Source organism: Neolamprologus brichardi, chromosome 1 (assembly GCF_056152115.1).
Source record: "Neolamprologus brichardi isolate AB-2024 chromosome 1, ASM5615211v1, whole genome shotgun sequence".
Lineage (NCBI taxonomy): Eukaryota > Metazoa > Chordata > Actinopteri > Cichliformes > Cichlidae > Neolamprologus > Neolamprologus brichardi.
The window spans coordinates 17909910-17925792 of NC_142104.1; the positions used below are offsets into that span (position 1 = coordinate 17909910).

A 15883-nucleotide genomic window follows, 5' to 3' on the forward strand; every position below is an offset into this window, starting at 1 on the left:
CCAGTGTGAGCGGTGGAACTGCATTACATGCCTATGTTCGTGTTGAGATAATTAGCATTTCACTTCCTTAAAATCTGTAACAATTAAGCAAATGAGCATCAGATTGGCCACACATAGATAGATCAAGCAAATTAGGTCATAAAGAGAGGAGCTGAAGCTTCTCTTCTTCAAGCTTTTATCCCAGCGCCATCTAGAGGGTAAAAATCATGCTTCAGACTCCGACTGTACAGATGATTATTGCTGTCCTGAAACTCTGGACTGGACAAGATGAAGAATCAGTTTCCAGTCAACTAAAATATGACACTTTGCTGTTTTAAAAATAAAATCATATTTGCATTAAAGCAAGAAGTCAGAATGTGTAATTGAATTCACTATTTTCTAGTAATTGGCCTCATTTATTGACAAATTGGGTCTTAATTTATCAATTTAGTAAATCTGAAGCAAAATACGACTAGAGATCATTTTTTGAGGAGTGATTTCTCTTTGGTGAGTTGGTCCTTTAATCAGTTTAGGCTTGTTATTTACACTAGCAAAGAGAGAGAGATATAAAAAATTAATCTTTTGTTCTGACATTATACAACCCAGTTTCAGTGTAAGCCGTAAACAGAAGGCACTCATTACATTTAAGCGAGAAAACATTTCATTTGTTTTCTTTGTGCAATATTAGATTAGAAATTTCAGTTTTGTGCAATAAAATCGAGATTTATTTTTTAAATAAAGTCCTCTCTCTGTTATTCTGAATGTAATGCCAGCAAAAAACTGTGTAAAACTTTGAGGAAGAGCAACAAAATACTGTGGGGCCAAAAAACCTTCTCACTCACTTTAGCTAAGTTGGTAAAAACAGCTTCTCAGACATTTAGAAATATAATTTAACATACAGTGTAATTAGAAAGATGATTTCACCAGGCCAAAGATGGCCATCACATTCAGGTTTTCAGGTGGTGCTGGATTCAAACAACAGTCAGAGCACGGGTTTCTAAACAGAGCCACAAACGCAAGTTAAAACTCTGACATGAAAAGAAACACACAAAGAAGATCCAAAAACTCTAATATGTTCTTGAGATCCAGCCTGGACAATGGCGTAAAATATAAAGCTGTTTTCTGACCACTCAAAATTTTAACTTCCTGATAGAAGTAATACTATGCATCCTGTGAGCTAAAGAGAGAGATTTGTAGACCCAAAGTCAGCATCTCTATGATGCAGAGCTATTAATCTGCACAGATTATCTATCCTGTGCATCTGTGAAGGCACCACTAGTGCTAAACAATGTGTGTGAATAATTTTAAGATCACTGCACTTCACGCGACGATCGTAAACTGTAAGGTTTCCAACACAAGTCTTTTATAAGTTTATTTCATACAAATTTTATTATTTTGTCCACAACTCAACAAAGCTGAAAAATTTGTAATATGACTTACAAGAGCCACTGCAAATCTTCATGTCATTTTAAAATAAACCCCTCACCGCAGTCCGGGGATGAGATCACATGAGCCAAACCCCCCCAACCCCAATATCAATGAAGGCTTAAAAAGAAAACAACAGAAACACTGTCAGATCCTTTTTCCCCACCAGAAGTCTCTAAAATGCTGCTATGAGACAAAATGCTTGTTGGCTTGAGAAATAACTTGCCAGTCTTAAACAATGAGCTGCCAGATCAGCTTCAAAAATATGAAATGTTTGTAATAACCTGTGCTTAAAACACTGATGAACAGGACAAATATGTGGCCACTAAACATCTGTGTGAAGAATAGTGAAGAGGCACGTAAAATGTTTAAATCACACCCAAAAAATGAAAAAGAAGTAGGTGTTGCTTCCCCAAAACTATGGAAAAAACGTCCCCAAGAAGCATCCTTTAATAACAATTAATTTTAAGTGCCCTTTAAAGCTTTGAGGAATTTCTTCAAGTCTTTTTTTCTTCTTCTCAGTTGCAAAAATACCTCTAGCAACAAAAATAATGGAAATAATCTTAAGGTACCTTTAAAGGCAACTCTGAAACAGTCGCGGTAGAGTTTTATTTAGTTCACTACAACCCTAAGCAGGCCAAGATTAGTGTTTTGGTTAAAAAAAAAAATCCTATAGATACTTTATCTTGGCGCATTTTTGCATGTTATTGTGGGGTGTTATCCTTTTTTTTTTGCAACAAGAGCTCCTAAACTCGGTTGGAAAAACAAAACAAAAACAGCCTAAGGACAAAAAACACTTTATGCAGCTAGGCAGTTTTGAGCATGTTCTTCGCCGGTGTCCCCTCAGTCTGTCCCGTCATAAATAAGTCTGAAATGTGAGTCTGTGCAAACTACGAGTCTTGTCTGAATGGATTCATGTGATCTTGGTTTGGCTGCAGACCAGAGGCAGACTGTGCATGTTTCAATTAGATTAGCAATAAGTTTATTACTATCAGCTACATCAACTAGCCAGTCTACAAAAAAATTAAAACGCAAATAAAAATAAAAATCAGCTCTACTTGAAAATAAATTGTCATCGCTCTCAGTTTCGTAGAAATCGGGGCTGGATCTGCTGTCTCCTGCTCTCCGTCAGTCTGAGTCTGTATAACGGCTCGTCTCCGGGGATGTTCACCCATCCCATCAGATTTTCTTCCGAACGTTAGCAGCCACCGTGTGGCCGTACAGCAACCGGTCCCGTTCCCGCACTTCCTCTTGCAGCTTGGCCTCCGCCACCCGGAGCTGGCGGATGGTCGCCTTCATCTCCTTCATCTTCACCTCCATGAGCGCGATGATGTCCCGCTGCTCGTTCAGCTTCCTTAGCAGCTCGGCCGACGTGGTGCCAGTGGTCAGAGAGTACGAGTGGTCCAGCGGGCTGCTGGTCACGCTGACATACTGCACGGGTGCCGCCGCGGATGAGGTGTCCACCTGCGAGTCGCCAGCCGTTACCTCGGCTGTACCGCCGACCTGCCCCGTGTAAGATGTCCCCTCCGTTTGGACGGGCAGTCGCGCGGTGCCCAAGTACTCCCCGTTTTGGCCAATCTGCACCACGGTGATGCTGTCGTCGCTCGCTTCCCCGCCTGCGTTGGCCTCGGCTCCTTCTGCGGTGCTGCCCAGCACGGAGCTGGTGACAACAATTCCGGAGGTCGCAGCTGCGGCGGGCGCGGGAACCGCCGCGGATACTTTCCTGCCTCTGCCCCGCCGACTCCTGCGCTCATTCACCCCTCGCAGAGGGAAGAGGGACGGCACCCGGATGCTGTAGGTTTTCCTCCCGCCAGCGAAATGCACGCTGCAGACTCGATGCCCCGTAGTCGGCTGGAAGGTGCTGAAGCAGCCGCTGACCCCGGCCCGGGAGATGTTCCTCAGCCACTGCTCTCTGAGAGCGGTGTCCTTAGGAAACGTGTAGAAGCGCAGTTCCCGGTCCCGGTGCGAGTTGTTGTAGCAGCCGGGGACACAGCAGGTGAACCCAGGCATATTTACTTCAGCGCCGAGGCTAAATCTGCGGCCTTCGGGTGAACTTAAGATTATTTTATTTTTGTTTCTTTATTCTATGCTATGTTATCAAGCTCGGCGGCCTGCAAGCGGAACTACACGTCCCACAACGCTAACAACTTCCTGTTTATTTTTTAGCAAAAGTGAGGCGCTCTCCTTCGTACGACGACTAAATCCATCCGAGATTAAACGGCCGCGGAGCACACGAAGCTCTTGCATATGCTGAATTCACGGCTGCTGTTTTATTTTCAACGGTAAATGTTTTTTCTTGTTCTTAGCTCTGTTATCAGGGTAATCGTCCACCACTGAGAACTAAAAGTCCCACAATTCCTTGCGCTTCCTGTCCATAACCGTTAGTGATATAACGCCTCTGCTGGTCAGTGTGTGTAACGACACCGTTCAAGTAGGCGTGTGTGTAAAAAAAATACTATAAACGTGTTAAAAAAAACACAAAAGAACTTAATTAATTATTGATCTTTTTAAAACAAACGCTGTATTTTAATGTAAAACAATTATATTTTTATATAGATGCAGACAGACTTCTATTTCCTTCTCAAAGGAAAATAATTTTTAGAATCACAAACTAAGGTGTTTTCAGTTACAGCTGATGATTAACTGATTAAAGCAACCTAAGTTTAATTGGGGGGAAACTTCAAATACAGAATAACAATACTGTAAAATTTGATTAATACATATGTGCAATCAGAAATAACCATGGAGAATAAAACACTTTTTAGATGGAGCAATTTTATGAAATTCAAGTCTAATAATTTAATGTTCTGCTTTTTCTTTTGGCTTGCCCTTTTAGGTGTTGCTATGGCAGATCATAGGCCTCTGTCTCACCCTATAACTTTTATCCCCCCTAATCAGCTTACATCTAATAAGCATCCACAGAAGGTGTATTGTATTGTATTGTATCTTTATTTTGAACATGTTAAAATAGTACAACAACAGAAAAAAGAGACAAACAAACACAGCAAAACAAAAGGAAAACAAAGCAACATCCATCCATTCGCTTCCGCTTATCCTTTTCAGGGTCGCGGGGGGCGCTGGAGCCTATCCCAGCTGTCATAGGGCGAGAGGCGGGGTACACCCTGGACAGGTCGCCAGTCTGTCGCAGGGCCAACACACAGAGACAGACAACCATTTGCGCTCACTTTCACTCGCACATTAACACCTAGTGGCAATTTGGATTTTCCAATTAACCTATCCCCACAAGCTGCATGTCTTTGGACGGTGGGAGGAAGCCGGAGTACCCGGAGGGAACCCACGCAAACACGGGGAGAACATGCAAACTCCACACAGAAAGACCCCAGCCTGATGGTGGAATTGAACTCAGGACCTTCTTGCTGTGCGGCAACAGTGATAACCACCGTGCCACCGTGCTGCAACAAAGCAACAATAATTATAAATAACTTACATGTTCAAAAAGGAGTAGGAAGAAGCATAATCTTATTTAATCCCACCCCCTTTCCACTATTTAGTAATTAATAGTCTACACTTTTTCTTCCTGTTCCCCTGTCCATCAGAAATTCTTCATTACAATTACATTACATGTTACATGTGTTTTTTATTTATTTATCTATTTTTATATTTTTACATTTATACTTTAAATATATACTTATATAAACATACTTGTGCACCTACACATATATACACATCACTGTTGTGAAAATAGTGGGTGAGAACACCCGATCAGAGCCCTACCTCCTTCCTTTACTTTGCAAAAACCACAATTTTGAACTGAGTCATGCTGGGACATTGCTTCAGTTCTTCACTTCCAGGGGTGTCAAACTCCAGGCCTCAAGGGCCGGTGTCCTGCAGGTTTTAGATATCACCCCGGGTCAACACACCTGAATCAAGTGATCAGTTCATTACCAGGCCTCTGGAGAACTTCAAGACATGTTAAGGAGGTCATTTAGCCATTTAAATCAGCTGTGTTGGATCAAGGACACATCTAAAACCTGCAGGACACCAGCCCTCGAGGCCTGGAGTTTGACACCTGTGACTTAGTCTATTCCACAGCTTCACTCCACACACAGAGATGCAAAAACGTTATCATTTTGTACGGATACAATGATGTTTTAAATTTAATTCCCCCTTCAAATTGTATCCCTGTTTCCTTTTAGAAAACAATTTGAGAATACTGTCACGAAGTAGATCGTTTATTACTTTATACATAATTTGTACTGTGAGAAAATGAACCAGGTCTGTGAATTTTGGTATTTTTGATTTTAAGAATAGCGGATTTGTATGATCTCTGTAGCCAGTTTTATGGATTATCTTTATGGACCTAGATTGATGATAGTAATGCAAATATGGTGAAATCAGTGAACAATATTGAATGTGGAATGATTTGTGATCCAGATGTGCTTTACTTTACTTTACTCATGGTGATATATCATGTGTGTGTTTTATGAGAATTTCAAAAAAGGTATCAATGGGTATTTTTCACTAATTTAAAGTTAGACTGATTTTCAGTCTGTTTCCTTGGATTGTTTGTTCATCTTTCCATGTCAACCGCCACACTGTCCAGGTGGTAGTAACCATTATCATCCACCTGATGGCCTTGTAGATCCCTCTTCCTACACTCCTGTGCTGGTTTAGTGTTTGGCTGGTTTAGTGGTTGGCTGGATGGTTGTGGATTTGGATGCTGCAGGTGTCACTTTTCTGATCATCATCACACAGCTATTTCTGCAGATTTAGTTTATTATTTACACACTGTAAATCTGTAGTAGCTAAATAAACCTCACACCGTATTCATCCAAGATCATTTCACAAAGTAAACACCAAAGTTTAAAAGTATTTTTAAAAATAAATTGTATTTGAAAAAGCTGAGGCAAAAGAATGTAAACCAAAGTCACAAATAAAATTAACCAGAATAAATTATCGAAATACATTTAACCAGAGACATTATATGAGAGGGATGTCACTAAAGTAACTGAAATACAAGGGAAAACACTGCAATAGTAAACGTGGTAGAATTAGGCTATAACTTTAAGAGAGTTTTTAACCGTTTTAAACCTTAATTTCGTCTCAAAGCAAGCAAATTATTTTGTGGATATATTTAGATTGGAGTGGTAGCTACGCCTTGAGTTTTGGTAATGGTTAAAAATAACAAGTCAGATAACTGCTTTGGGGTAGACCTATTTCAAGACGACTGCCCACTTGGAAGAAGCTTTGAGGCAACTGTTGTTGCGATTTACATAAAACTGAATTGAAAATTTTTGGATTAAACGAGTGAAACTAGTTGACGTACCGTGGGATTTGTACAGGTAGCGCACTGAATCATGGGAAAACTATTGAAACTTCAAGTAATGCCTTAACAGCAAGGGCACATATATTTATTCGTAAGATGTATTAATACATTAATAAAAAATATCTTTAAAAGCAAGGTTTTGTGAAAATTTTAGTATCTTTGTGTTTAAACGTAACGTGTTTCCTATGTGTCCCCCGTGTTGATTTTCCGCCGGTGACCTATCTTCACAACTTTAGTATGTCTGGTTCCCGTCACAGTATTGCTGTTGCTGCTGAAGTTACCATTAGCAACTGGGCAGCGCCCGGCTCGACACCTTCCGACGTCGCTGATGTTGTGCTGCCAAATACAGTAGGTAGTTAACGTTTCCTTGCTTTTCACTTGGGATCTGTTTTAAATAATACCCGTTTCTAGATACTTTAACGCTAAACAGTGAGCCCGAGAAGTATCTGCGTTTACTGGGAGTTTTTTGTGCACGCTCTGCGGTTGTCTGGCCAGCTAGCTGAATGTGCTAGCTAACGTTATCAATAACCTGACTGTTTAGCTAGCTCACTGTGTGTGTGTAGGTGTGTGTGCACTTGTAGCAGTACGCGTGTTTGAAACGAAGACGTGGCCACTTTGAGGAAGTTTGCAGTGTTTTATGACATATGTCTGATCCCGAGCTACTATTTCTGATTCAGAAAGCGACGAGTCCGTGTGTCATGCCTTTGATATCTCATCTGTCTAGCTGACTCGACTCGGCACGGCACGGCTCGGCTCAGTTGCCAGCGTTGTCGGTGTGTGAGAGAATTCGGCTGCTTTAGCCTGGCGCGGATGCGGTTTAAACCAGAGAAGGTTCCCAAAGGTGGCACAGGTAATGCAGGTGCAGGGGCACGCATACTTTCCTCCGTCACCCTTCTGTTGTACAGTCATCATGGCCACAGGGAGAGTCAGCAAGATAGACCTGCTCATTGTTCACCAATATAGCACTGTGCTAAATATGGACCCACCCCGCATTTCTTTATATTTTGCTAGGAAAACGGAAAATAGGTACAGCAATTTATGGAGTGAGAGAAGTTCACACCTGAGCCAAAGCTGCTGTTCTGCTGTTTCTCCTCTCAGCATATACGCATATACCTTTCCTTCCCCTCCCCCCCCCCCCCCCCCCCCCCTTACTTCTCCCTAAGAGTCCACATTCAGTCCCCAAAGACTGTAGTCTTTGTAGTGGTACATTTAGTTCATTTAATGTTTATAAATCAATTTCACTTTTTACTTTGAATTATAATTAACGTTTTTGGAAAACCTCTGAATTAAAAGGATATATTTTTTGTGTTTTTGTGTATGTTTTTCAGCTTAGTTGATTTTTATGCATATGTATTTAATGTAGATATGGCCTGCTATTTAAATCAGTCACCAGTCTATTATCATTCCAGATCAGGAAAACAAGGGAGTAAACTCATACTGGTTCAGGTGATTTATAACTTTCAGAACAACATCAAGTGAGCGATAAATGATTAGATTGTTCTGGCTTCTGGTTTTTATGTTTAGCCTGGTTGAAAGACAAAAGATGACATTGACATTCAATGGGTGTGAACGAGGAAAGGCATGTTAAGTATGTGGCAGGACACGGCGTGAGAGCCTGTCACAGAGGTCTGATAAGAAAAACTGGGCTGAATTTTCATTAGACCTGCAGATACAGTCAATAAAGCTGGGATAAATGGGTAAAGCACTTATTCACTACTCTTTCTCATTTCTTAGTGTTGCATTCACAAAGTTTTTTTTATTTCCCGGGATTTTGTTATGTTATTGGATAAAGGTTGATCGTTCTTTAACTGTTCAATTGTTAATTGTTTTATAGGCTAAAATCAACAGCACAGGCCTTGAAAAGCTAGTAGATGATTTGCTGTTGAGGTGCTGGAGTGACTGGCGATGGTTCATACATAGGGTCCCACTGAGCAGCTCTACCATGCTGCCGGGAGTCGGTGTGTTTGGCACGGGGAGTACGGCCCGAGTGCTGGTCCCACTGCTAAAAGCTGAAGGCTTTGAGGTTCATGCACTCTGGGGGCGAAGCGAAGAGGAAGCATGCTGCTTGGCAAAGGAGCTCGGCATCCCGTTTCACACCAGCCGATCTGACGACGTCCTGCTGCATCAAGATGTTGACCTTGTCTGCATCTATATTCCACCATCCATGACAAGGCAGATAGCAGTCAAGGCACTGGGTAAGACTCCATAAACACAAATATAACATAATCTAACACAGTGTGTTTGGCAGCATAGTGACTGAGCTATTAGCACTGTCACAGCAAGAGGGGTTCAAATCCAGGCAACACTCTTTCGTACAATGTTTGTATGGTCTCCCTGTTCTTGTGCAGGCTTTCTACAGAGCCTCCAGTTTCTCCTACCACTAACCCTATTAAGTATGTCATGAAAGAAATCATCTCAAGAGTTAACACCCTAAATGAAGGTTGAAATATTAAGATTCACATGTTAGTATTCCACATTTCTTCCTCATGCTTTCATGTTATCAGTGTTCTGGTACCAAATTACAAAATGTTAATGAAAACATGCAGTGCTCTGAAACACTGACCACACGGTGAAAATGGCAGACAGCACAGATAGCAGGGAAAAGCACATCGGTGGAATTATTAATCACACTAATTAAACTGAAAAATATTGATTACACACACAGTGTGGTGAATAAATATATAATTACTGCTGATAGCCTCATTAGGGACATTTTTTTTATTAGTTATACAAGTATTTGATGTATCTTCTATGTTTGTTTTACAGTGTGTCCAGAACTGTAGGACTCAGTTTCATGATATTGCCGTTATTTTGGGGAATGTATTATTAGTTGCTTCCACCTGTAATGACTATAATCCTAATGCAGCTCCTCTGGGGGTATCTCCACTTATCTTTGTGCTTCATCACAAGCCAGATGTGTCAGATAGAAACCCTTCAAGTTTCAGTTCTGGGTTTCCATTTAGCACCCGTAGCTGTTTTCACACATGACCTCCACGGATTGTCAGGAAACTCAAGTGTGGTAATTGCCCTACCTCACATGTAGCACACACCAGGTGATAGTCTACTTTAGATGCGTTCTCACTGCTGGAAATACTGCATTTGTTTAAAGCAAGGGAACTGCCTGGGTAGAGCATGCAAGAAGCAGCATACATGAGTGCCCACTCATTTGCTGGAACTTCACCAAACAATTATGTGTGCTGTTCCCACACGAGAACAGTCAACCATCACGCACCATTTGTCCCAGTAGGCCGGAGATCGTTCAGTGTCCATTCTGACTATGTTAAACATTTGCTGTGTCACATACAGCTTCATCAGGTGAGGTGTGGAAAAGTTCAGAGCTGTGTGTGAAAACGGCTCGTGCCCTGAAGCAGCTGGGTGTGGCAGGTCAGATCTCAAACGCATTTCCTCTGTAACGTATTCTTTAGGGTTTGTTATTGATGTGTGATTAATGGTGATCAAAGCCTTGATCAACAGCAAGTGTAGCTACAAATTTTTTTAAAAACAGAAAGAACAAATTCTGTCAGCAGTAGACTGAAGCAAACATAATCAACAAGGTTTCCCAATCAAAGGGGACTTGATACAGGGCTTACTGTATCTGATGGAATTCCTAAGCGTTGACCACAGTTTCCTGTTTTAGTTGCAACTTCCTGAGTGTTTCCCCGCTGAGGGACTAATCCATGGGACCAATTCCAAAGGCTAGTGAGGTCTGATTTAAAATGTATAACAAATGCTGCACTCACTAGATGTCGTCACATAATTTTGGTTTATTCATACCTAATATGAGGAAATGAACAGTAAAGCAATCAAATGCACACTCTGATAGATGCACCGAACTGAAACTGCTGCAGATCTGAGCTTATGTAAAATAAATTGTGTGAAATCTGTTCTCATTGGCTCTACGCCAAAGATCAGTGCAGTAAGTTAATAACTGCTGAATCTCCCGTCTGTCTTCAGGTATCGGTAAGAATGTCGTGTGTGAGAAAGCTGCAACTACTGTGGATTCATTCAAGATGGTCACTGCAGCCAGATACTACCCACAGCTGCTCAGCATTATGGGTAACACCCTGCGCTTCCTGCCAGCTTTTGTTGCAATGCGCCAGCTGCTGGTGGAGGGATATGTGGGCGAACTGCAGGTGTGTGATGTCCGAGTCTATGGTCCGAGCCTGCTGGACCAGTCGTACGGCTGGACCTGCGAGGAGCTGATGGGAGGAGGCGGTCTTCACACTGTTGGCTCCGCCATCATCGACCTTTTGAGTTACCTGTCTGGCACTCGGGCACACCGCGTGCATGGTTTACTGCGGACCTTCGTGCAGCAAAACGGTTTGATCCGAGGGATACGCCGCGTCACCAGCGACGACTTCTGTTTCTTCCAAATGTTGATGGGTGGGACAGGGTCCAGTAGCGTGTGCTGCACTGTGACCCTAAACTTCAACATGCCGGGGTCGTTTGTACATGAGGTTATGGTAGTTGGATCCACTGGGAGATTAATTGCCAGAGGGACAGAACTGTATGGGCAACGCAACGGGAGTAAAAGTGAGGAGCTGTTGGTAGGCGACAACGGCTGGGTGGGACCAGAGGTAAAAGAAATGCCCCTGCCTCTCCTGCAGGGCCTGAGCTCCATGGTGAAGGCGCTGAGGCAGTCTTTTCAGGCTAAGGAGGAGCGCCGGTGTTGGGCACGGGGACCAGTTGCCACTGCACCGACGTTTGAGGATGGTCTGTACGTGCAGACGGTGGTGGAGGCGGTGAAGCGGTCCAGCAGCAGCGGAGAATGGGAGTGTGTTGAGATCATGAGTCATGAACCTGATCCAAACCAGAACCTGTGTGAGGCTCTCAAGAGAAACAAAAACTAGATCTGTTAATTCACCCAGTGCGACTACTGCATGTCTGACAAAACGGAGCTCTGAATGTTTCAAGTCCGCTGCTTCGACCTTTTATGTGACACATGACTACTTGGCTTGTTTTTTTTAACACACTTGTCACAATTTGAACATAATTTTTTTTATTTGACTGTGTTGTGAATGCTTGAACCCTCACAGATGTGATTTGTTTGTACACTAAATTTGTAAACCACAGCTCTATTATTCTGATTCTCAACAGAAAACATTATCATAGCTGTAAAGCTCATTTAAACGTGTTAAAAGCTCCCTGTGCCCCACCGGCAGTCGCCTTACGCTGCCTTTATTCTCATTCTTAGCTTGAAGTTGCGGGGTCATGATTTCAGATTTTCGGCTAAAAAAGGATCTAGACCTATATTAGTTGTTAGCCAATAGTAGATTTTAATTTTAAAAAATGGTTTTAGGTTGTTGGGTTGTTTTGTTGTTGTTTTCAACTTATGAGCAGTTTCTTTTGATTTATTAATATAGAAAGAAAACAATTCTGAAGTCTGAATAAGTGCATTACCCCTGAACATCCCTTTTTTTTCTGGTTATTGTTTTTAATATTTTGTTGCTGTTTTTTTTTTCTTTTAAAGTTTGGGTATCACCAGAGAGTTTGAGCTGAGTCTAATATTTCCATGACCACCGGCTGGCTCGCTGGCTAATAAACCATGCGCCAGCAGGAACAGTTCATTGAACCCTGCAAGAAGTCAGTGGTTTCAGGACAGATTGAAAAGAGTGTCTCAGTCATATCTGAGTTTGTTTTGGCCCGCTGATAACGTGAGAGGGATTAATGGGTACAGTATGCCTATTTTATCTGAATTAATAGTCTCAGCTCGTATATCCACCCTTTTTGATGGTACAGCAGAGTTTTACGATTCATAGATGGTTATTTTGTTGAGCCTTCAGCTCTGGGTCAAGGATTCTTTCCCACACTTTGCAAATCCAGGTCTGTAAGTTTCAGCATATTGGTTGCAGTTCACCAGTTCGCCTGTGCTAAAAGTTTTGTACTGTAGCTACAGAAAGATTTGTTCAAGCACCATTTTTCAGGTGATTAATGATGCTGTGTATTACTATAGGGAAACTGGAACACCATGTGATTCTCTACTGTAGATAAAATTTAGACTTTAATATGTTTGAATGGAAATATATTGGTGTTAATGTACACTAACAGCACCTTTTTATAAAAGAGGGAGTGTTTACCTCAGCCATGACTGTGACCATCACAGCAGCCGGGTGATTTGACTAACAAATGACCCGTTGTGATTCTGATAGAACTCAAATTAGAGCAAGTATAATGGAGCTGTGTTCAGTTTACTTTCTATTTTATTTTTCACCATGTAATAAGTATATTTTAGACATTTGAAAAAAAGAGGCTTAGTAATGTGTTTGTTACAAAATGGCCATGACTTACATGATACCAGGGATTGAGTAAAATAAGCTATGTAGAGAATAAAGTAACAGTCTGTAGCAATGCCCCTGAATTCCCCACTGTAAATGTATACTGAACTATTACTCCTGTAAGCTAGAAAAGATGATGTAGAAAGTGTGCAGTTGCCTGCTGCACAGACAGAGCAGCAGTCACAGTTTTACCAAAGTACATTATAAAAATTCAAAATAAAAGCTCTACTCTAGGATGGATGACTCAGCCATGTCCTGTTGCATAAATTATGCCTCAGGGAATTTTTGGTGTATACGCTTAGCACCTGTTTTTCCATTTTGGACTGATAGTATTCCATAAGGATGTAGACCTTGTGGAATACGATCACCATATTAAATTGGTATTTCCAGTTTATTTTGATGTGTATTTTCATAGACAGTATAACAGATGAACAAAGCTTTCAAGTCTAAAAATTGAAGCCAGCCTGGGAGTGCCATAAACATAATTATTTTTAAAGGCAAAACCTGCAATACTGTGGGGGGAATGACCATTGAATTTGACCTGTGTAAACACTCTCCTGTTGAGTCACTCATTTTGGGTCACACTAAATAAATGATTACGTCTGTTTTTTAAATTTTGGTCATTCTTTGTGTCAGATAAAAAGATTTTTGAGGGTATGCTGGTTAGCTAGCAGCTTGTGATTGGCAAGCTGTTATGAGCATCACAGTAGCTATGTCCATCTTTTATACTGTCCATGGATTTATCAAATAGATTATAAGATGACAACAACATTGAAAATAAAAGCTAGGATGCTTAGGGGGGGAGTCATTCTCACAGTTTGTTTGTTTTGGTTTTCTTCTGTAATGTTTTGGGCAAACAATGACTGCTGAGATCAAACATCAGTGGATTATTTGGATTGTGTCTCAGGGAGTGTTTTGGAGATGTTGTTGGCACCTGATTTCCACTTCACACTGATCATAATCCATTTAACCAGAGAGCTTCTACTAGCCTTCAGGCTGCAAAGCAGAAAATTAAAGTAGCAGCCGGCTCTTCATAGCATTCACAGTGTTTAGTGGTAAACCCTGAGATGTATTTGATTCAAAGCCTGAGTGGTTTTAAAGTTTGTGTTTAAGGTGTGTTTACATTTGTTAAGCACTGAAGTAAATTGTAGATTTTTTTTAAACACATGTGGGGTCACCAGTCGTTCAGAAACTGTACTGATGTTTTTATTGAGTGAAATCACTGGATTTGATCTGTGTGAAAGTGTAAATGTGCTCCGAGCCAGACAAGCTTCACAGGTGTTGTAGTCGCTCACTGCTTCTTACCTCTGCTGACTATCCTAACAAATCGTGGCTTCACTGTTGCTAACGCTGGTGTGTCAGGAAGTGACAGGGGGTGTGTACTGCTTTGGTCTGGCATGTCTGTCCCCTTCTTCAGCACCACGCAGGATTGCAGATATAAACAGATGCCCGTTACACTCTTACTTCATGCTGTCCCAACAGTGCTTTACAAAAACAGGAAGTTGCGTTTAAATTAAGTGTCTTTATAAAACACAAAGCATGTCACGTATGCCTGCAGGATGTTCCATAATCTGACACTACTAAAATACATTCCAGCATTCATCATCATCTTCTTATCTACAGTTGTTTTGTTGTTTTTGCACTGAGAATGACATGATGCCACATATTTAATAAACACCGTGATGCGTGTAGCGTCCGGCCAGCTCGCTGAAGAACACTTTTTATATTTATTTGTAAGCTCAAGTGGAGAAAGTTTGCCATTTTCTTTTGTGTTTTTAGCCTGTGAACTTCTTTTTAAACCTGTTTTTTAAGCACTAATGTGTTGCTTTAAAGTAGGGAAACTGTAATGCTCATCTGCTTGACGGATATTTCCTTTAATAAAACGGCTGCCTTTGTTTAACGCCTGTTGTCTAATCTGAGTTTGTTTATTGTGTTAACTGTGAAGAAGCAAGGCAAGCTAAGCATAGAAAAAGAAAAAAAACCCTCCATCAACCTTGATGCTCCTTTAAAACATATAAAGTGAGGGTTACATTAGAACTATTGTGCTGTAATCTGATGGCACAGCATCAGCCACTCCAGCTTGTTTGAGAACATGTGGAGTGTGAGAATATGCCAAAGACAATCAATTTAAGAGATGCCAGTTTATCTTTTATTATTATCAAACTGTGTTGCAGTAAGAGAAAACCATTCCATTGATCTATACTAATTCTAGCAAGTGCAGGGCATGAGTCTTTTGCCATATTTTACTCAAATCTGTGTATTTTCCTTTTGTTTGCTGCAGCAAATGTTCTACCCCAACTTTATTCACTTATGAAATTACAAGAGTTTCATGGCTACATCTTTAAAACTTGAGTCAAATGTCAAACACCTTTAAAGAGCTCTTATTTTCACAATTATACTCGAGCACACCTATTGTGTAGGCATAGAGATATAAAGCTAATTCCTTACTCACAAGGGGCCACCACATTGGGCAGTTCCACATGCTTTGATTTTGCTAATTTTTACATTGTATGCCCTCCAAAGGGATATGTGTCTGCCCCCAGGATCAAACCGGGGGTCTTTTATTTGTTAGGTGAATGTGTAAACAGCTACATCATAGAGCTAACTAGTTATCATGATAACTAGTTTATATTTATAGTATTATTTACTTTGAACTTTATGTTATCAGTAAAATTTAGATTCCATTACGTTTTATTGTCTACGCAGTTTAGTTTTTAATAATTAGTTTCAGTGTTTGTTTGTTTGTTTTTATTAACTCGGTTATTTAATTTTCATTCTTTCAGCATTCTCTTATTCTCCACGACCGGGTTAAATAATCTGATTTTTAAAAGTCACTGCATCTCCTAGATATCCTCATAATGATAATAAGAAAATATATTAAATAAAATTAAAAAAATAAACTCTAATTCTTGGGTCA

The 15883-nt window shown here is 40.9% G+C and overlaps 2 protein-coding genes across 6 annotated transcripts; one reads left to right on the forward strand and one right to left on the reverse strand.

Moving 5' to 3' along the window:
* Positions 1–1337: 1337 nt before the first annotated feature.
* On the reverse strand, positions 1338–3786 carry thap11 (THAP domain containing 11). Its single transcript, XM_006780047.3, has one exon. It carries the CDS (start codon positions 3412–3414, stop codon positions 2584–2586), a length of 831 nt encoding a protein of 276 aa, XP_006780110.1. The 5' UTR covers positions 3415–3786; the 3' UTR covers positions 1338–2583.
* On the forward strand, positions 2548–14888 carry gfod2 (glucose-fructose oxidoreductase domain containing 2). 5 transcript variants are annotated; one of them, XM_035910608.2, is made up of 4 exons: positions 2548–3686; positions 6949–7039; positions 8526–8886; positions 10646–14888. In XM_035910608.2, the coding sequence occupies exons 1-4, from the start codon at positions 3652–3654 to the stop codon at positions 11539–11541; spliced, it is 1383 nt and encodes a 460-aa protein (XP_035766501.2). In that variant the 5' UTR covers positions 2548–3651; the 3' UTR covers positions 11542–14888. The 5 variants fall into 5 exon arrangements, with proteins under 5 accessions (XP_035766501.2, XP_087694342.1, XP_087694345.1 ...); XM_087838216.1 differs by having other exon boundaries at positions 3648–3686; positions 8612–8886; XM_087838219.1 differs by lacking the exon at positions 2548–3686 and having other exon boundaries at positions 6967–7043.
* Positions 14889–15883: the final 995 nt, after the last annotated feature.